This window comes from Frieseomelitta varia, unplaced genomic scaffold, assembly GCF_011392965.1.
Source record: "Frieseomelitta varia isolate USP_RPSP 00005682 unplaced genomic scaffold, Fvar_1.2 scaffold_418, whole genome shotgun sequence".
In the NCBI taxonomy this organism is placed as follows: domain Eukaryota; kingdom Metazoa; phylum Arthropoda; class Insecta; order Hymenoptera; family Apidae; genus Frieseomelitta; species Frieseomelitta varia.
The window spans coordinates 818,403-841,597 of NW_025110166.1; the positions used below are offsets into that span (position 1 = coordinate 818,403).

Below are 23,195 nucleotides of genomic sequence, written 5' to 3' on the forward strand. Positions count from 1 at the left end.
CTACATTTATTGCGTATTATCATATAACTATAAAAATTTGCATTATTAAAATGACATTCAGTCCAACATTTATATCAAATTCATTCCTTTAGTTTATTATATTTTCTATTTAATACGACTATAAAAATTTGATATTATCAAAATCACATTAGGTTCAAATCAAATTTTAATTTACTGTAATTACTGTATTCATTGTTTAGTAATATTGTTAGATAGTTACAAAAATTTTATATTATCAGGATAATATTAAATTCAAATTGTATCAAATTTATTATCTTCAATTCAATATCAAATTTATATCTTCAATTTACCGTATTTATTATATATATTATTTAATAGTACTATCAAATGACTACAAAAATTTAATGTTGTCAAAATTATTGGAAGAGAAAATTTTCATCAAAAATATGGATACGAATACTTTTTGTAGCCTCTGTAACAACAAATAAAGTTTAAAATTTCACATGGAACATTTTCACGTATAATTGGCAGAAACGATAATTTCCTGTCATTTAATTTACATTTCCGTTCATTTCCTTCTTCTTCTTCTCGCCGTCGGCAGTTTGTGGCGTGTCATCTTCCTTAATAAATTCGCGACGTCTGTCGTTTTCTTGGGCGCCGTACAGATCCAAATTTTTCCCAAGATAACAGACCGCTACATCGAACAACACTCCTATCACGGAGAATCCTAAAAAACACATTCTCATACAATAACGCAATATACCTTCGTAGCGAAATCGCTGAAAAGCGAAACAAAACAAATGTTAATCACACTTTCGACACAAATGAAACGTATAGACCTACGTGACAAAGACCTACGTGATATGTTTCTGACGAATTATCTAATTATTTCCACTCGATGATATTATTTAACAATTGTGATTTTCAGCGTGATCTCGAACATATCTAACGTCGCTAACGATGTTTACAATTGGATCAGAATCGAATCGTTATGTCATTGTAATTTACACCGTAAAAATATATTTTTTGAAGAACGGATCGAGACGCGAGATAAGATAAAAATTTTAAACTTCTTTATCATCTATTTGCCACCATTCGAATCTACTATTATATTTACATTATTTTGTAGTAGGTAACAATGCAAACAATGTTTTATGATACTTTCATAAATATGGTAAAATCTTCTATATGCGAATATGACTATAAAACTTGTGAACGTTACAATAAAATTACTTTGCAAAAGACAGAAAAGTATAATTTTAGTCAAACTTAATACTATATGTTAAATTGGAATCATTTTTATAAAAAGAAATAGTTTATGTTCTGTATAACAAAACTCCAATTGTTGTGAATTTTTTGAAGAACATATAATTGGATTTTATATAATAAGAACTGATTCTCTCTAGTAACAATGATTTTTAGTTGATATGTAAACTGAATCATAAGTAAGTAGTGAAGATGATGGTACAAATTTTTAAAACTGCAGCCTCGTTTTCGACAAAATTGAATTTGAAAATTTGTGAGAGGAACATAGATTCATACATTCATATCAAGGAACAATACTCTAATTGTAAGTGTCTAAATTAAAATAAAATTATATAAAATAAAATAAATAATTGCAACAATTAAAACAATAAAATTGTGCAATAATTTGACAATTTGAATTAAAAAAGTGAAAGTATATTAAAATCCATTAATTTTATAAATATTTGTTCAAAACGTATAATTCCCAAATACAATTTATATTTTAATAATTTTAACAATAATTTTCTCAATTTCCATATCAACTATAAATACATTAAAAAATTATGAAGTATTAAATATTTAAAAAATTAAATATATAAGTATTAAATATTAAAATATTAAATATTTTAAAAAATTAAATATATAAGTATTAATATTAAATATTTTAAAAAATTAAATATATAAGTATTAATATTAAATATTTTAAAAAATTAAATGTACAAGTATTAATATTAAATATTTTAAAAAATTAAATATATAAATATTAATATTAAATATTTTAAAAAATTAAATATATAAGTATTAATATTAAATATTTTAAAAAATTAAATATATAAGTATTAAAAAAATTATTAATAATAATTAATATTTTATTTTATTAATAATATTTTATGTTCAATAATTGTTTATTAATTATTAATAATAATTATTAATGTAAAATTATTAATATACAAATATTAAATATTTAAAAGAATTAAATATATAAGTATTTAAAAAAATTATTAATTATTAAATATTTAAAAGAATAGGTAACATTTACCTGCTGACGTTATGTTAACTAAATACCGGAAGTTCTTTCCATGATGGAACCAGCAGTTTCCTCTGGTTCCGCAGGACTCCTCCCAGATCAAGCAAGTTGAGTCAATAATGGCTCCGTAAATAATTGGTCCAGGTATTAACGCAAACAAGGAAATAATCATCAGCGTAACACCCTGCGCGAAGCTTTTATCCTTTTTCTCGACGCTGCGGTAATTTACCAGGACGTTGCTAATTTTTCCGGAACACGCCAACGTTTGTATAACACAAGTGAGAATCATGAAAAGGAGGTAAGGGCCGCTGCAATCGTTCGTGCATGGACCAGCTCTGACTTTGTCGAAATTCATCACGTGCGAGTCGTTCACGTAGATCGATTGATCCCTCGAAACATCATCAGTGGTATAACCGAAATGGCTTTCAAAATTTAGCGTGTTTAGTAACGGGAGGCAGCTGCAATTTCCAAATTCTTTGTCGTTGATTATTGTTCGACAACCAGCGTGGCAAGCAGAGAAGAATGTTGTTTTGGATGCCACGTGACAAACCGGAGAATATTTCACGCCGTTGCAGTTGCAGTCGGCGTTGCAATTGAATGTTAGATTCATTCTGGAACAGAAATTAATCATTTAGATTTTACTCGTGTTTCATGTTACAACTTGGAGCGTTAAATAACGTTCTTCTAGTATGTGTAACTAATTTATAATATTAGGATATGTTTAGAAATATCGTACACGTGAGCATCTATCAAATAACGAATCAAAAATACGTTTATATACTATAATTACTAATTATTAGAGTAAGTACCAACGCGTGTATTGAAATAAATAAAATATATAAAACTAATATAAGAAAATATAATTGTACATTATTAGTAAAATTCTATATAATATCATAGAAAAATACTATAATATTCTATAAAGTTATTCATTTTCGTGTTAAATTCCCGTTCTTTTATTTTTCAAATCTTACATTTGGATTGAGAATCGAAAAATTTATACAAATCTACTCTATGTGTGTATTATGTTTCTCGATAAAAAGTTATCAAATTTCAAACTTAGGCAATCAATATAATTTGGCATGCGAAATCATGATAGTTATGAAATTTTAAAAAATTAATTGTCCCTTTTTCAACAATTTACACAAAGTGAATATGAAACAGCGGAACGTATATGAAACAGGTGAAATACATTTCTTGAATCTACATTTAATGTTTTCAATATAGCTCCAAGATATCCATAACTCTTGTGAAATGCATAAAAGTCGCATTAAATTATATGAACAGTGCTATACATATTAGAAAGAATGATAATTTACATTAAAATATAATACTAGCTTAAAGAAGTATTTTATTTATTAATTACTTTTATTAGCTATTTGTATCAATAGACATTTACATATTAATGTTATAAATAATATACTGTATATAATTAATTCAAATTGTATTACAAATACTATTATGTCACAAGATATGTCACAAAATTATTTGAGAAAAATTTTAATATTTAATTCTTTATATGTTAATTATTATTAAATTACTTATATGTTCTCTTCTTTTTTTATTTTCTACACTTCTAATGACGACTTATAGAATCACTTACTTTTCTATTTTCTTTCATTTTATACATATATATGAACTATTTATATTGTATTACATAAATATTGTGTAAAAAACAATTTCATAAATGTTAAATATATAAATAACATTCTAAATTAAATAACATTACAACAGAGCAATAATCTGGAAATGAAATATATAAGCAAAACGAATGAATTGATAACTGCAATTATTCCAAAATACTAAAAAGTAATGTTCTGTAAAAGAAGAAAACGTACTCACTGCATAGTTTCTAAGTTGAGGCCTTCGATGCCGATATCGGAACAACCAAGAAATATAAATAATACTTGACCAGCAACAAAACAAATGCCGACGAATACATTCCACGCTAGCAGTGGTCTAGGGCCAGGTTTAAATTTGCTGATTATTAATCCAGAAAGCAGAAATCCTAGTACCATTCCAACGAGCGATATCGGACCTTAAAACATAAAAGCTTATGTATAGTAGTTCTGAGAAACTAAATAAACACATTATACTTTATAAAAAATTATTAATTAATTAGTAGATTTGTATATTCCTTTCCAACTAATTAAAAGAAGATTGCTGTTTATTATTTTGGTAAAAGACTACTACTGTTTATTATTATTATATTATATAAAGATATTAAATATAAAATAATATTAAAAATATACTAAATACGTTAATATTAATCAATTGAAAAAATTGTTATTTATCACTTTTTTTATCAATAATCGATAAAAAAAATTACTTCTCAACAATCCAAAAATATTTAATCAACAATAAAAATAGAATTGATAGGAAACAATATCTCAAATTGTTTACATATATGTAGCTATAATAACTTATATACTTATGTACTGATGAATTAAATAATAAATGTATTCATATTCAACAAAACTAATATTAAATTTTAGTATGTACCTGTATTATGTCTTCTTCACAAAAATAGCAGAAAAAATAATCAATAATTAGATGTGAATTTTTATATATTTATAAATAATTTAAAGATTCAAAAATGCAGAGTATGCATACGATGATGAAAAAGTGCTTAAAATACCAAAAATAGAATACTTGTAATAATACTTATATAATCGTTTTGCTAAAATTATTTTACTAGAATTATACTTGTTTTCGCTTAATATAGAAATTTCAATCCGATCTCTTTTATCTACATGTTTTCAATGACTTAGGTCTCTTCCCTTAATAATTAACTCATTAATACACACTGTCGCTGGAATTTTCAGATATTGTATTTCGAATTGCTTTTCTACTTGTAATTTCGTTAGTGTGCAACGTTCAAAAGCTAATTATTGATATATGTTTTAGATGACTATCAATTGTATTCAAATCTTTGCAGATAAATTTGTTAAAAATAATGAAATATTAAAGACTAACGAGCGATTAATACAAATTGTCTAAAAAATGATGCTACAATCGCAAGTATTCCTTTCAATTATCTCACTTTTCACGAAACATAGACAAATTAAATCCTTTTCTTTTTCAATAAGTATAATACGACTATTTTCAAGTGTATGCCTTTTATTATGTTAATGAGATAGCAAAAGGAATCTTCCTACAGTCCAAAAACAATTTAATCCCAACGACGTTAAAAAATAATAAAAATTGTTTCTTTTTAACATTATATTTTTCCAAATGTCACACCTGCAATTACGGTACCACCAGCAGCGGATGTGCTATATTGAACCTCAAGATATTTCGCCAAAAATGTTATATACGCCGATGCACCTAATACGTAGAACACTCCGCTTAAATTATTGAAAGTCAACAGCCAATTTGTCAATAACCTCTTCATTGCCTTCGGAAATTCGCGCATAGTTGGAATGTATTCAGTTTCTAAAGATTTTCTTGGCTCCATCGGTTTCATATATTGTTCCTGCACAGTTAGGTGCAATTTCAATGGAATACTACCATCCTGAAAAACGTACGAAATATTTAATTATCTATATGTATATATAATTAGTATTCTACGTAATTATTTATATAAGATTCACTGTTAAATAAATATTACAGAGGAAAAGCAAAAATATATTAATATGGATGGATAATCACATACAAGAAAAATTATTGAATTAAATTAAATTACATTCGTTAAATTATCAAATTAAATTATTGAAAGAATGAAAAACAATAAACATATAAGGATAGAAAGCACAAAGATATAAGGAGAAAACTACTTGCAAGCGTACAAATAATTACTAATTAAATAGATAATACTGGAACTTCTGAAAAACAATTTCTTCAGTTTCACTCTTATCTCTTTAAATCCCTCATTGACGACGTGCGTGTTTCTTGAACAAAGAAATGAATTATCTTCAATCCACACACGTTCGATATCTCAAGAAAAATGTGAAGCGAAAAGAAATACCTTAAATTCGGTACATATACACGTATAAACATTATTTCGAAATTCTTAAACAGTTTCTGTTTAAAATAGTTTTTAAATAATTTTTATCTAATCTTTTACGTATACAAATTAAGCAAATGACTTCGTTAAGTTCTACACATCGACTAATGCGTAGTAGATTGTCTAATGTTAGTTGTATGTTTTACCTTTCTGGCAGTGTCGAGTGCAATATTCTTTTCAGCCGGTAAATTTCGTGGAAACATAGCTATAAGAATAGAAAACATGCCCATAGTGGCACCTAAAATAATCCAACCGAGCCACCATGCACCTAACCATCGAGGATCCTTTTTTGTAATCACAGGATGTAGACTAGGATCTATGTACAAACTGAGACAACCATAGCCCAGCAGGAAGCCTATTGCTGGTCCAATAGTTCTCAGAGCAAAAGTAAAACCTAAAAAAGGATATAATTACAATTAGAAAATTAAATATCATTATCAAACTAAATATCGTTTATAATAATTAGAAAGCTAAATATTATTTATTTACTGCAAATATTCTTCTTTTTCTTTTTAATACACAGATATTTCATTATTTGATTGTTAATAATATAATTAAAATTTCATCGAAGCAAATTTTTAGTCCTTTGGAAAATTCTTTAAGGAAATTTTCAAAGGTTTATTTTAAAAACTGATTACTGTACAGTACAGTAAATATTTCATTGTATTATACAGTAATCATACAGATTGTATAATACAGTAATATTTTTGTACGTTCTTTGAAAACTTGAAACAATAAAAATATTAAATGTGTAAATTCAGTTTTTCTATGAATAGTGTAACAATGTACAATAATTAATCCACAGAGGATTAATAAGGCAATAATTGTAATAAGTATTTAATAAGTATTTAAACATTAAAATTTAAATGTTCCCATTTGCAGTACAAATTTTATGTTTTATATCCTATTAATTTGTTTTACTGCTTCATCAAAAATAAAAAAATAAATATGACGTAAAACAATATAATATATTTCAGAATAAAAATCTGAAAAATAATATTAGAATGCTTTTTATATTATTTATTATGACGTTTTATTATTTTATTATTATTATTATTATTGTTTTATAATTTTATCTTACACAAAATTATAATTTTGCATAACTGAAATCCTAATAAAACTTTAATAATAAGGATATCTCAACATACAAATATTTGACTTTATACATTATACATTAATTAAAATTTTCCTAGAAACTCGTTCCAAAATATTTATGACTAAAAAGAATTAAGATGAGATAAATGTAATTATTGTGACCATGTAAGATTAGATTTCGATAAAATAAATTTGTAAATTGAATGCATTGATTGATAAAATTATATGATAAATATTTATCAAAAGCTGTAGTCAAAAGTCATTTTACATATTTATGTTAACTAGTCATTGCTGAATATTTCAATTTTTATTTGTGAATATATGAATATTATTAAAATTATTAAGATATTATATACAGCGACTTCAGAAAGTTTTCGTACATTCAATGAAAGATTATTTGATATTTCAAACTTTCATGAAAAAGAAATCGTACAAATTTTAAAAGGTTACTGTGAAATAAAAATTTCAATCTTCAAGATCATAATAAATTTATTAAAAAATGTTTTTAATAAAAACTTTCAAATTTGAAGAATTTCAAGAGAAATTATGTAAAAACATCTTCAAAGGAATCGTTATTGCAAAAGAATGAATTCTTCTACGATTTTTTTTACAAAATTATAATTCTTTTCTTATAAAATTATAACTACGGGTTATGCATTTATAGGGAATTTTAAAATACTAAATTACACAAAATATATATAATATAGAAAAATATATAAAATCCTAAAGTATAGTGTTTTCTATAATACTTACTATGTAAAATAGTTTTCAGTCGTAGTTCCACTTTTTTAATTAAATCCTCAAAAACATGAATTTATATAAAAATTCCGCTTGTAAAAGCAACATAGCAAGTATTTTTCTATTCGGCACAGTATTTTTACACTCAACGAAAAATGGTTGACAATTTAAATTGTTGTCGACAATTTTGCAAACATAAATTTTACATTTTGAAGATGAAGCTTTTATTTTCACAATATAGAATTCATTCGTTCGAAAATCCGTTTCTACGTCATTTTAAAAGAGACTAAGTAAAGATACTTTTCCTTTCCAAAAATTTCCAAATTCAAATGTTTTTACACTGCACAATTTTTTTCATAACAAAATTTATCATAGTATTGAAGATTAAAGTCTTCCCTTTGCAACGATCCTTTAAAATATGTCGTACGATTTTTTTCATGCAATTAATAAAAGGAAAGTTCGAAGTATCGACAATTTTTCATTGAGTGTACGGAAACTTTTAAAAGTCTTCAGGAAACTTATTTATACAAAAGTCTGAAGCTGCATTCGCTTAAAAAAAAAAGGGTTGAATCTGAAACGTCAAACGTATGAAAGATTTGTTCTTCAATTCCGAGTAATTTATAGTTATTGTAAATAACAATTTAATAAGTAAATATTAATAATTTAATAAATAATTAATTTAATTTAATCATTTAAATTAAATTATAATTAAAAATTAGTAAACAATAATTTAATAAGTAATAATTTAAGTATTTAAATTCATAAATTTTAGTATTTAATATTATATAATATTGTAATAAAAAAGCATACTCGTTTAAATTAGAAAAGAAAAAGAATTAGGGAAACATTGTTTATTATTGCACTTAGAAACGAAAAAATGTTTCAATCAAATAATATAAAATATTTGTAGCTTGGAGCGTCGATATGTATCTAGATCTTAATCGTAACTTTGAATGATAATTGAATTTAACAACTTGTTTTTATTTACACCTACGTTATAATAAATTGTAAATTTATTATAATTATATTTATTTATAATTGTATTTATTATAATTATATTTATTTACAATTGTATATTACATTATGTGTTACCTCTTATATCAAATGCATTTAAGGATTAATAATTAAAAGTAATATTTATCATATTTCTATAAAATCAGCAAACTATAAAAAATTACATAAAACGTAGTAATAACATACAACAAGTAGAATTTCAATGATAATTAGAAGAAATAGAAATTCAAATATAATTTGCTTTAGTAGTAAAAAAACTAGTCTTTTCAAATAGGGTAAGATACTTTTTTCCCCATATGTAGGAGACGTTAAAACAAATTCAAAAAGCATATAATTTCATGTTTTATTAGTAAGATACTATTTTTACAGAAATGAAAATTGAAACATTTAATTTTCTCTCGCATTCCACTTTTTGAATAATGTAACACATTAGACATAGAGCATTGCTTAGAAGTGATTGTTAATAAATTTGTATGATGTATTGCAGTAAAGTAAATGTATATTAAATTTCTACTGTAAAAATAAAAATATGAAATTATATAAAAATATTGAATTCGTCTTTGTAAATTATAAATAAATTGAATTACAATATAGAATACGTAGAGTGAAGAGCATAACTGAACCAATAACTGAAATGAAAAACTGATCGATAATTTAAACTGTCATAACTTCGTAAAAAGAAAAATTATATAATAATTCAATTGATGTCATTTTAAAACATAGAATCTCTAGTGTTGAGTTCGTTTTTCTAAATATGGTTTTACATTATGTAGCATATAGGAAAATAAAGATACTTTTCGTAAAAATTCAAATGTCTCTGGAAACAATAAAAAATTTCCTTTACCATTAGATCCACTATAGCCTCGAGTAACTAAAATCTCCTCTTTGTAACGATCTCTTAAAATCTGCTGTATGATTTTTTTTCATCGTTTTATTGAATTTTAGAATAACGAAATATTGGGATTACTTGAATTTTCTAATACTGGGAAAAAATCGTACAGCACGTTCCAAGGGCCAAGTTCATTGTAAAACAAAGTCTTTATTCTTGGTGGATCTAGTCACGAAAAAAATTTTCAACACTTTCAAAGAATATTTATATATTTACTTACAACATTTTCTCAATTTTTACAATATTCTTACTACTATTTAAATACAACTTTTTCTCAATTTTTACAATATTCTTACTTTCCCACTCATTATGCGATTTAAAATCATATTTGAGAGAGCTCAGGACTGCCAAAGTAGAGATTCCATGCTTCAAAATGAGATCAAATGGACATTATAACAATTGTAACAATTTAAATCGACAATTCTTCATCGTTATCGGTTCAGTTGTAGTAATACGTTTATAAAAATTTCCTGTAAATGTTTAAATACTTTCATGTATCGATAAATATTTACCTAGAAGCATTGGAGTATTTTTCTTTTTGGTATTATCGTCCAGGTACGTCTGGCCAAGACCGTAATAAAGAGTTGTACCAATTCCAAGGATAAACTGAGAAAGGAAAACCAAGAGTCGTGGAAGAATGCTAACGTCCAACAGCGCTTCCTCGTCGCAACGATCCGGTTTGATGACACGTGGACAAATTGCCAGATCTTGGGGCACTGTGGTGGCATTCAACAGAGTTTGGTCAAGGTATTCCTTCGTTAATGCCAGAGCATCTCGCCCTGGCCCGTATAGGAAGTGTGGAAGTGCGAGGACTAGGCACGATAAAGCACTAAGACCGACACCAATTGCGATCCATCTTGGACGGTGACCAGAACCTCCATAATAGGTTAATATCAAGGATAAAATTTGAGAGATCTCATTGCCGGAAAGGATTATTCCTGAAATAAATTTAGCTCGTGTAAAATCTAACAGATATTTCTCTATTTTATAATATAAGAAGGGACACAATGGGACTTGTATTATTCAATTTTTACTTGTAACTAGACTGCGGATTTTTAATTGTTTCTGCTGTTAAATATCAAAAATGGCACTTTGTTTTTAACATCTTACGCATGTATTTTTGCATATATTTTTAATTCTCTGTGCCTTTCGAATTTCTTACAAATGTTTTAAATTTGAAATTTTCAAAAAGTCCTAACCATTTCGTCGTCAAAATGTTCAAAATTCAATACAATGGCGCAAAAATATTGTACAGCAAATGTTGAAAGCTGTGGGTTGTAAAGAGAAAATTTCATTTTTTGGACATCGTGCTTATGTCCCGTCGCGTGAATGAGATTTTTACAATTTTCGAGAACATTTTACTTTCCCACTTGCTACATGTATAATGTAAAAATATTTTTAAGAAAGACGAAAAGAGATAGAGGCTTCTCGCTTTAAAATGAGATCAATTGGATTGTTATACGAGTTTTTTTTCATAATATTAATTATTATCATGTTATATTATTTATTTTATTACTATGTTATTGTATTATTTTAGGAAAACAATAATTATCAATTTCGTGAGTAATAATCGTATAATTTCTTTTGGATAAATTTGTAGATAATATTAAAATATAATTCGGTAATAAATTATTTTCTGCGATGTTTGCATTAATTCACGCATTATTTAACGTTGTAACTTTACAGAACATTTGGAATAACGTATCGTCGTTGAAAAATTACAAAATTCACAAACACGCATGACATAATACAATATCATTTGTATTGCTAGCCAATATCTTCTTTTGACATAATGACATAAATACGCATGACATAATACAATATCATTTGTATTGCTAGCCAATATCTTCTTTTGCGTTTCAAATTAAATAGTATTAAAGTATAATCCAATAATAAATTACTTTCTGCGTGTATAATTTTCATGTTAATTAATTCGTTATTGATTTGAAATAACGATTCGTTCCTTGGAAAATTACGAAATTCCACACGTACGTGAAAACGTATCGTTCGTATCGATAATTCCAACGAATATGTACAAATATCGATCGATCGAGTTAACAGCATCGACCTCGTTAAACCGCAAAGTCGCTGGCTAAATATTTGTGTGCATAAGAGTTGTATCGATTTCTCACGCAGCCGCTGTAACACATGATTAACGTTCGTCCAATTGCGTGTTCAGTACGCCAGTTAATAGGCAAGAATGAAGGACGAAATAAATAAGAGTTTTATCGATTCCTTTATCCATCGTACGATTTTTGAAACTCGAACGAAACAAAATGACAATCAGAAAGGGGACCGATCGAATTGACACTATCAATTCACACCGAGTCCGGTAACGAGTTTACTCATTATTATTTTCTTTAAGCAAATGAAAACTGTTTGTATTGGTTTAGTAAAGTGAAAAATAAAATGTAACGTATAAACCTGACGATCAGTTTAAATTATTTTGTTATTATTGATCGATTTCTTTTTTAAATAATATGAGAGATATTCAACATAATTGCATGCATTTGTTTGAATTGCTTATTTACAAAGTGTTCAAAGTCACTTTTCTTTAGATTAGGTGGAAAAAAAATATTTTTATGATGCTTGTATGCACATGTTGTATATTTGAACTGCGGATTTCATTTCATGCACTACGAAATTCAGTAATGCACGGAATATACGTAATATATTATACAAAAATAAGAGCAATAGTTGTTAAAACTAGAATAAAAAAAAAATTAGAATAACAATTTTTTTTACAATGTTTTTTAAAATGTTTTCGACTGCAAATAACGATTATCAGTTATTAGAGGATATAAAACAATATTCACTAATAATAAGCAACCAAAAATAAAATTTTCCTCGCTGATAACTATTACGAGTCAAGTAGAAATTTTCCTTCGCTGATAATTACATATAATGAACGATCAAAATAGATTTTTATCGATACTATTAGCGACCTCGAACAAAATTTTCGGCCATTTATGCTTCTTATTTGTAAACAAAATAGTGAATTTTAATCATGTTTTGAAAACTCTTTTCACATTATATAATATATAATAAACAAGTTTCTGTTACTGACTTTCTTTTAAAATTTTTATTTTTCATCTCCGATATAAAATATGCAATATACACTAAATCTAGTTGATATAACATATACTAATTGATAAAACAAATTCTGCTTGAAACCAAATTCTTCATATATATACGAAAATACGAATTTATATAAAAATCCGCCTATTTGCATTCATGTGACGCTCGTCTTAATGATAATTAAAATACTAAACATAATCGATTCATTGGCAATAAAATGATTCAAGGTGATCATGTTAGATGTTTCACCATCTATAAATTGTGTCTCGTAATTTTGCTATCTTAAAATAAACAAATAACACATTTGTTATATGAAAACATGTATTATGCAAAAAATTGTATGCTGCTAATGAATAGACTGCGAATTGTTACGTATTTTTGAATTTTTAGAAGCACAACTAAGCAAATAGAACTTAAACAGAAGTTTATTTTATATTATATATTATAATAAACACTATATCATTTATATAACATACATTGTAGTAAACACTTCATTTTACGTATTTTATACATTTTTGCATTGAGTGTATTTTTGTAACTTAGAGTAGACTGCGAATTGTTACGCATTTTTGAATTTTTAGAAGCACAACTAAGCAGATAGAACCTAAATAGAAGTTTATTTTATATTATATATTACAATAAACATTATATCATTTATATAACATACATTGTAGTAAACACTCCATTTTACGTATTTTATACATTTTTGCATTGAGTGTATTTTTGTAACTTGTAATTTTTGCATAAATGCATTGAAATTCGCAGTCCAGTAGAGACATTCGTATCTTGAAGTAAAAGCAAAATAAGAGAAGAGTATATTCGTGTGTCTTCACAGTGTCCAGCGCTCGTTGCTCTAATGACAGATTTCTCACTTCTATGATTGCGACACTCTACTTACCTAGTAGACGAACGCACACCGACACGAGTTTTATCTTTCGTCGGGGCCGAATACACAATACGCATATGCGCGTGTAAATGCAAGTCCAAGTACTTTAATATATAACTCGTAACAGTTAGCTACTCGATATCAGTGACGAAAGAAATCGCAATAAAAATAAGAATCTTTCCATACAATTGCAGTTATTTAATTATTGCTGCATAAATGATTCAATTTTATGGCATGTAATAATGTGTAAAAATATAGAAGAGATATAACTATTAGATTGTAGATGCTTGTGCGATTTTATAAATATAATTAAAGAACTAGAATTTAAATAGAAATTTGTTTAGCATTATTATATAATAAGTGTTTCAATTTGAATATTGTTTATACCTTTGTATATTTACATGCGTTTTGTACATTTTTTGGAATTTCGAACTTCCCGAAAATGTATAAAAATCCACAGTTAAATAATTATTTTACTATTGCTATATTAATTAGAGAACTGTTTGAAAATTGTTTAATATAGAAAGTACTTATTCAAAAGTCTTAGAACAAATACTACATATTTGTACATTTTCTGTGTAGATATATTTGTTTTAAAGATGAAAAATTATTAAATAATAGTTTATACAACAACGAAAGTAGAAATTTAATACATTAACAATTTTATTATAAAATATAAGTGAAATTTAAAAATTTGTTTCTAGAATATGTTTTGAAACTTTTGATAAATTCAATACAAATTTTAAAATCAATATTTTTATCATAAACTGTATGTTTCTGTTTCCAGGTGATACTTAATGAACTTAATTTATTCATCGATAACAAACTGCAATGATTAAAAGACATCAGTGTGTCAGAGAATATGGAACAAGGTAAGAATATTTATACATATACGTATATATATTTTATGTATACAGATTTATAATTTGTACAAGTAGATTCAAATGAAAAATAGACAAGACAGGATAGTTTGTAACAGAAAAAAAAAATAGTTTTATATTCCACAACTTCTTTTGTATTAATAACAATCCTTCTTTCCTTTAAATTTTTTTTAAATGATACAGATTTCTTTCTTTCTAGATTTATTTCTTTCTAAATTTATTTCTCTTCTTTTTATTATTATGTAATGAAGAAATAGATTTAAATTACTTATCATTTTAGTTCTAATTTTAGATTCTGTATAATTAAGTAGGTTTTTTATTTCTTTTAATAACAGCTATGAATTGATGATTTGAATATTTATTTTTTGACATCTTATTCAACATCTATTCAACAACAATATATCTCAGATATTTTAATTAGAAATGAATTAGAAAAATAGTCATAAATTATTTCACGTAGGACAATTTAAAAGAATAGTCTAATAATGAATTAGAAGAATAGTTTAATAACTATTTATATAGTTGATACTATCCTAAACTTTAGAGTGTATGATACATTCAATAGTATTACATTTACCAAGCAACAATTACATACTGTTCGCAAAAGAAAATTGCGATACCTAGAAATTTGGAGTGTTTTTTGGGCTATTAAAATTTAGTTAGAAAATGTTAACTATTAACCATTTAAATTTCGAATTTGAAATTTATTTTTCTTTATATAGTTAAAATTTAGTTAGAATTTATTTTTCTTTATATAGTTAATCAAAAAAATCATTAGTTCTCGTTTCTTAAGCCATTGCAATTTTTCAACAAATAGTGTAAGTGTCACAGTGTATGATATAAATAATATAGAGATCAATTTGAAATTATAATTTCCATAAAGGGAAAAATCAAATAAAAAGTTAGACAGACGATATCAAAAGATCCTTACCAGTTGTACGACTAGGTATTTTAAATCTCTTTTCCAAGGTCGTAAGGGTGACAACGATGTAAATAAAAGCCATCGCCTGCACGGTGCCAAGGAGGCCATACACAGCGATGAAATTTTTCGGGGTAGCACGATCTCGTAGCCATCGGGGATAAATCCCGCAAATTCCACAATCTTTGCTCATCCCTCCGACTGCACTGTAACATTTATATATCTAGCTTCATAAATTTTCTAGAAAATAATCGACACTTAATGCTTGTATATTTCTTGGGAACGTTGTATAATTTTTCTGATTAACAGGTTGCTGCGAACTGTAAGTATATTTATATAACAGCGATTCTTATTGCCAATGACAATTCATAGTATTCTGATCTTGACATTCAATGTTTAGTTATATCACTATTTATGTAATTATTCATAAAGTAGTAGTAGTAAAATCTGATTTTAGATTCGGTATTAGATTTGGTAATTGTAATTTTATTCAAATTTATTTTCAAAAATGTGTGCTTCATATCAAACATGTTCGTTCTTATTGTTTTTATTTATATAGAGTAAGTAATTCTTATCAAAGTTAATATATATTATATTGTGAATGTTGAAATTTGGCGAACGATTTTTAGTAAGTATATTCATCATATGCTAAAAGATGTACGAAAAATGTGACGAAAATTGAAAGGAAATTATCATATTAGAATTCAAAGAAGTGGATTTTTCATATTCAAATAGTCTTTTCATAGTCGTTTGTAAAAGATTAATATCGTTTTATAAAGGATTAATATACATAAATTATGAACTTTTATGCGTTCATACGAAATTAAAAACTATGAAATGAAACAGAATGTATATAATACAAAAACAGTATAAAATAGACAAAAATTCCAATTACCTACAGTACAAAAACACTATAATAATAATATAACTAGAATATTTGATATATAAAACAACTTTCCATATATTTCGATATATTATATTGTATGTCATATATAGATATATATTACGTTTTTAAAAATATGAATTTACATAAAAATTCGCAAATCTATGTATTATTGTATTTCATTTATAATCTATTAAATTCATGTTTATAATAACTAGATGGCGAATGTTTAAAATTCATATTTTTGTAAATACATTTAAAAGATGAAACCTAAGCAGAAAGCGTAGCATGTTAAATAGAAGAATACTATACTTTTGTATTTGACGTATTATGTATGTTTTATCCATTCAAATCATTTCCATAAATATTATATATAGACATCCGCAGTATATTTATAACAATTATTAATTCATAGGTTTTTAATTGAAATAAATATTGTAATTAAGAACTAAACAATATAATGTATGATTATATTATATAGGAATGTCTTCAAATTTTTCAAATTTTGTAATAAATCTTCTAAGAAGAATTGATTTTTTATAATAAAATACGAATAAGGATAAGAGAATATTAAACAAACTCTTGAAGCTTTTTTGCATACTTCTAATATTATAAAATAGATTAATTAATTGAAATGAAACGAAATGTAAACAAATGAAACTTTACGTTTCATGCAACGTTAGTCTTTAACGGCCTAATAATAACTTGCACATGCATTATACTAAAATTATCTTTTGTATTGTGTTTGTGAAAAAACAAGGCAATTTTATATGGAAAGCATAAAGAGTAGTGCATTAAGAAGTAAAGATAGTAATTTTCTGACAACGGTATGATGATAGATGTTAATAAACAAATATTTTTATATATGTATATATATATAAAAAATTATATATTACTGTAAACTTTATAATGATTTATGTATTTTTTATTAACTACTAACACTGAAATTACCGACAATTAAAATGTAATGTTTGTGTTAGAAGAAATTAACATAAAGAAGTTTATGATGCAATAAAAAGCACTAACTTTTATTTATATATTTTACGAAGAATCATTCAAATCGCAAACACAGCTTTGTAAATCTACAAAATTTCTAACTAGCTAGTTAAGTACTTCATTATTTTTAGTGTTAAGGAGTTTATCATGTTTACAAATTCATCGATTTTTCTGAAATAGTTTATCATAATTATATAATAATAGTATGTCATAACTTGGTAACTAGGTAATACTAATTTATTGTATGCATTTTGTGCAATTATGCATGCATTAATTATGCAATTATAATATTATATTTATAATTATATTGTTAATTGTATAATTCATCATAATTATATAATAATAGTTTATGAATTCTTTAATATCCTTACATCATTATCTTCAAATTTCATTAAAACAGAATCTAGAATAAAAAATATAATAGAATCTAGAATGAAAAATATAATGATAAGTATTAAACGAATACTTGGGATTTCTAATATTACAGCTCTAATATTAACTCGAGTATTATCGTTAAATTATAGGTGATTACAGTAACCTGTGTTGAAATTTTTATTTATTTTTAATTTTGTATTTTAATATAAATATTATGTAATAAAATAAAATGAAAATCTATTTAAGATATTATCTTCAAGAAAATAGATTTTGAGCAAATTTAGAATAGAACATGTTCAGTACAAATGTGTACTCGAATATTGAAGTTTCTCAAAAACGAAGGGTGAAAGATTATATTCCACGCTTTTGATCTTTGCGCGTAGAATAACTTCCTGTTAATTATTCTTTTCTGTCACATCTAGAATTAATTAAATTCGAATATACTTGATCAATTTTTAAAGTCGATTTTCCTAAAAACAGAAAACATTAATGAAAAAAATTTTCTGTTTCTTTTTGACTCATTTTTACGTGTAGAATCACCTTCCAATCGGTTGATCACGAGACGCGAAACATTCTATATATATAGAATTAAATATCTAACAAGGTCAGTCATGATAATTGCATTAACTTCTCTCTTTCCATACAATTCCTTCAGTTAGCGATAACTCCGTTATCTATCGCTATAAGCCGTTTAATCATGAAATGATTTACAGCACTAGCTTTATTTATTAGGTGCTATTTTGTTTGCTTTTCTGACCTTGATAGAAATATACTTAGAGTAAATTTATTCAGTTGCAGTGCCTTAAATCTATGCGTATTTGTTTCATTACGTTTATATGTCTCCACGTTTTTAAGAAATCTGTCGATAAAATTAACAAAATGATAATTACTTTCTTCAAACAGGTTCTAATTATTTCAAGCAAACGATTTAATTATTTTAAAAAATGTTCAAACGTGTTTAGATATTTTTCTTTCGTAATGATTATACAAGCAATTATATCGAACGGCTTTCCTTTTAGGTAGATATAGTTCTAATTATTTTAAATAAATCAATTATTTCAATACCAGAACTTTTAATAATTGAAACTACAAATAGCTACAAATAACAAATGGCGAAAGAAATAAAAAATGTAGAGAAATAGAAAAAATTTATAATGATAAAGAATGCAGGATCATTTATCTACGAATTTTACGAAAAATCATTCAAATCTCTGAAAACACACCGTTGTATAAACGTCTATAAAACATTTATAAAATATTCTAGTATTTAAAAATGTTTAGAAATATTTTTCCTTTATAAAATTTCAATCTATCTGAAAAATAAATAATTATAATCATCGGAAAAATAATTAAAAAATATAATTATAATTTTTTAAATGTAACTGTATTTAAAACAACAATCATAATTAAAAACTATATAATGATGTATTTATTATTACGTGATTATTTAATTACAATTATTTTTTTTAGATTTAAAAAATATTCATTTAGACACATTTTGACATATTTTTCCTTCGTTAGAAATTTTTCCATTTTATTAACGAGAAGTATAATAAAACGACAATTAATCTATCCAATTGTGATAGCAGAATCGACGAGAGGAAGAGTTATAATAATAATGCACGTGAAAAATAAACTTTGAAATTCTGGTACTCTCTAATCGATAAATATCCTATCGTCCAAATAATATAATCGTCAAATATTTTTGTTTTTCCTGTAACAAACGATTTTATCATAAACTAACTCTAAAATAAATACAACTATTTTTATCGATACCTGTGATATAAGAATAATACTATGTGATCACTACATTTACTTGTTGACTAACCATGAATGAAAATTCCAAAACACAATAAAATAATGGACGATATATTTTTATAAACACCATCAAAAAGTTGGAAGTAAAGACTGTTTTTTAATTAAATATTATAAATATTATAATAATAATTGTACATGATATTATATATATATATTGTTTATAAGTAATAAATATTATTATATAATATTATATATTTTATTTATGGATATTTTATACATTTTTGTATGTTATATTTTATGAACTTTTGTAACTTTACGTTTTTGATATATCTAAATATAATTTTTAGTATGTATTGAGATACTTCTAATATCTTTAAACATATTTAAGCATATCTTTAAATTTAAATAAACACATAAATTATAAATTAAACATACAACAATTTCATCAATTTCTAAAAATTTTACAAACAATTTACACACGTACGAATGCAATTTAATACGCAACGTGCTCCGAAATGCAACGTAATAATGACTATTATTGTTATCTCAACGTGTTCAAATACGTGCTATAACATAATCTGCGAATCATTTTCTAGAAGAACGATTCGCAGTAAAGATTTAACGCATAACAACTTCGTCAGTTAGATTTTATTATCTATCAGCAAAACTTACTAAATACTTTGACACTAACAATAAAACGATGAAATAAAATCTACGTCAAATTGTCGAGTCGTCAGATGTGAAAGTCACGTTCTCTTCTCCCTTCGAATTCCTTTGCAATTAATTCAAAAAAAGAAAAAAAAAAAAAAGAAAGGAAATAATTTCATTTCATCCATGTGCAAACGTCGAAAAATCAAACGACGTAATAGATTTATTTACCAACCATTTCCTTAGTAATTGTCGAGTGTACCACAGGCACCTGAGATGATTACGCAATTGCAATTTAACTGGGTATAGATTTCGTTGTGACGCTCGGAGACTGCATTAATACGGAGTTCCAGCCGATTGTTACTTCCGCCTCGTCGTGCTACAAGAAGCACGCGAAGAATCGCGAATCTGACTTTATCACAGACTTACATGAAGAAAAGAAGTCGAAATGTGCACACAATTCGACGCGAAAACGAAAATTCCGATTGAAAGAATTCCAAAAATTATTTATAAATTTTGCGAATTCTAATCCTACACTCTATATATATTATAATTTTTATTTGCTTTATTCGATGCTTTATTCGAGTAATTAATTAAAAGAACATAGATACGTATAATTAAATATCGTGATATTATATTTATTATAATAAATTATAATCCGATAAATCTACAAATTTCTCAAATTCTTTTTAAATCTATTTTAAATTTATATACCATTCTGTAAATTATTCTAGCAAATTTTAAATGGAGGAAAAATAAAAATACAAGTCGGGAAAAGCTAAACAGTAATGGTAAATGGTTTCATAAATAGAATAAATTTACTCATATAAATTTCGTATCGACAATTGTACCGAAAATTATTAAGTACCACGAAATGTCACGTAGGTATTTCCTTTATCAATTAATCAATTAAAAGACACGGATGAACGTGTTTCTATTCTGAAAGTCAAACATTTTTATACGCGACACGTGTGCATGATAAAACTATACTATGAGAAACCAGTGAACAGTTGTGAACTGAACGTCGAATAAAAAAGCGTCTTGATCGATGATATAATAATCAGCTACGATGCTTTTGTATCAATCTATAGAGTGCTATCGATACTCTCGAAATAATCAAGTATGTCAGTCGATTAATTTGAAATAATGTTTTAAAGTCAACACAACTACGTAATCGGCAAGGTAATTTGCGCGATTGTAGCAGATTAAGCATTTGTAGTAAGAAAGGAAAAAGAAAGATCGAAGAAATTAGTCAATTAAGTACAATGGACAATATGTATTACACAGTATTATACGATAATTGTAGGTACGGTGGCTACGAAGAGTATTTCTGCATCATTCTGTTTATATAATAATTAATTAGTTCCGTTTGGTGATACATAGAGTTAGAAAAATTTGATGTTACTAAAAGTCTAGAACCTGATGAAATGAAAGCGCTTATTAACTGCAAAATTGAAATCTCACGATATTTAATTATATGTATCTATGCTTTTTTAACTAATTACATTCGAATAAAGAAAATAAAAATCGCGCTGGTCCTTACTTACGATTCACTCGATCGAGAGGATTTTCAAACATCTCAACGTTTTCGAGGTGATAAATGTGAAAACGCGTTCGATTGATTTAATATTGCACTAAAAGCGAGACAGCTGGTATTTCGGTAATTTTAATAATGCAGCATGACAGAATCGTATGGAGAAATAAGCGATCGTAATAGAAACATTAGTAGTTGCTGCAAAGTGTGCAAGAGGAGGAAGCGAAGACACGCGAGAATTCTATTAGTCTCACCTTGACCTTAAGCCACGTGCTTCCGCATGGACTCAGGAAGGACTTCCAGGTCGCGAGTCCTATCTGGATCGCGATCCTCGAGTCTTTCCTTGCTCGTCACCTCCTTCGTCCGCCGAGTTAACTCCAAAAAAATCACCGAGCGCACTATGAGCGCTCTAGTTTACGCGGATAAACGCGGGATAACTGAGGCTCGCTCTTCTGTCAATGGCAATGCTCCCCTACTATTTCTCTATCAAAACGAATGATAAGCGGGGCGTCATTCAGAAAACACGTTATCAATGAAGCACCCGTGCTGACATCTCATCATCGTTGCCAACGATGACCAGTCGACACCGATTCCACAGGTATTCTGCGCTACGATTGGTTGCAGTCTGTGCTAAACACGCCGACAATTCTCACATTCGCATTGGAGAAAATTTCTTATTATTTCTTCCTTTCGTGTATCTTCTTTTGGTATATTTTATCACTATGTCAATATGTATGTAATTAATGTCAATGTAATGTGTATAATTAGCGCGTGTAAAATTCTGCATTGTTTTTTTTTTTTGAATGAAGTTATAATAATATTGTATTAATAATAACAATATAAGTAAGTTAAATATATAAGTTAATATTAATAATATTAATAATAACTAGCAATAGAATTTTTTTTTTTTTATCACTCGAGTTTGTGGAACTTGTAGAAAGTTCTGAAGTGCAAAATTAAACAGGATGGGAAATATTTGGAATATATAATATTTTATAATTATTTTATGTAACTGTGTTTCATGAAAATTATGAATTTAAAATATCTGAATTTTATATATGTAATAATAAGAGTGTAATAACAGTGGGTATAATAAGTAGTATAAATGTAAATGTCATGTTAATATAAAGTTAGTATAAATAATATAAATATGTAAAAATTCTGTTCCTTTTTAAGAGACGACAATTGTCGAAAATGATAATTTATTCGAAGAATATTCAATTTTGTATAAAATTTGTATCAATACAGGAACGAAATTTTCC

At 26.0% G+C, this 23,195-nt stretch overlaps 1 protein-coding gene across 3 annotated transcripts; it reads right to left on the reverse strand.

The window, feature by feature from the left end:
- Positions 1 to 384: 384 nt before the first annotated feature.
- Positions 385 to 22,382, reverse strand: LOC122531840 (solute carrier organic anion transporter family member 74D). Of its 3 annotated transcripts, XM_043660083.1 has the most exons (9): positions 22,188 to 22,382; positions 20,635 to 20,778; positions 15,752 to 15,945; positions 10,488 to 10,913; positions 6,386 to 6,633; positions 5,477 to 5,747; positions 4,076 to 4,271; positions 2,246 to 2,844; positions 385 to 688 (listed from the first exon to the last, which is right to left on the reverse strand). In XM_043660083.1, the coding sequence occupies exons 3-9, from the start codon at positions 15,930 to 15,932 to the stop codon at positions 513 to 515; spliced, it is 2,097 nt and encodes a 698-aa protein (XP_043516018.1). In that variant the 5' UTR covers positions 15,933 to 15,945; positions 20,635 to 20,778; positions 22,188 to 22,382; the 3' UTR covers positions 385 to 512. The 3 variants fall into 3 exon arrangements, with proteins under 3 accessions (XP_043516018.1, XP_043516020.1, XP_043516017.1); XM_043660085.1 differs by lacking the exon at positions 20,635 to 20,778 and having other exon boundaries at positions 15,752 to 15,940; XM_043660082.1 differs by lacking the exon at positions 20,635 to 20,778.
- Between the last annotated feature and the right edge of the window lie 813 nt (positions 22,383 to 23,195).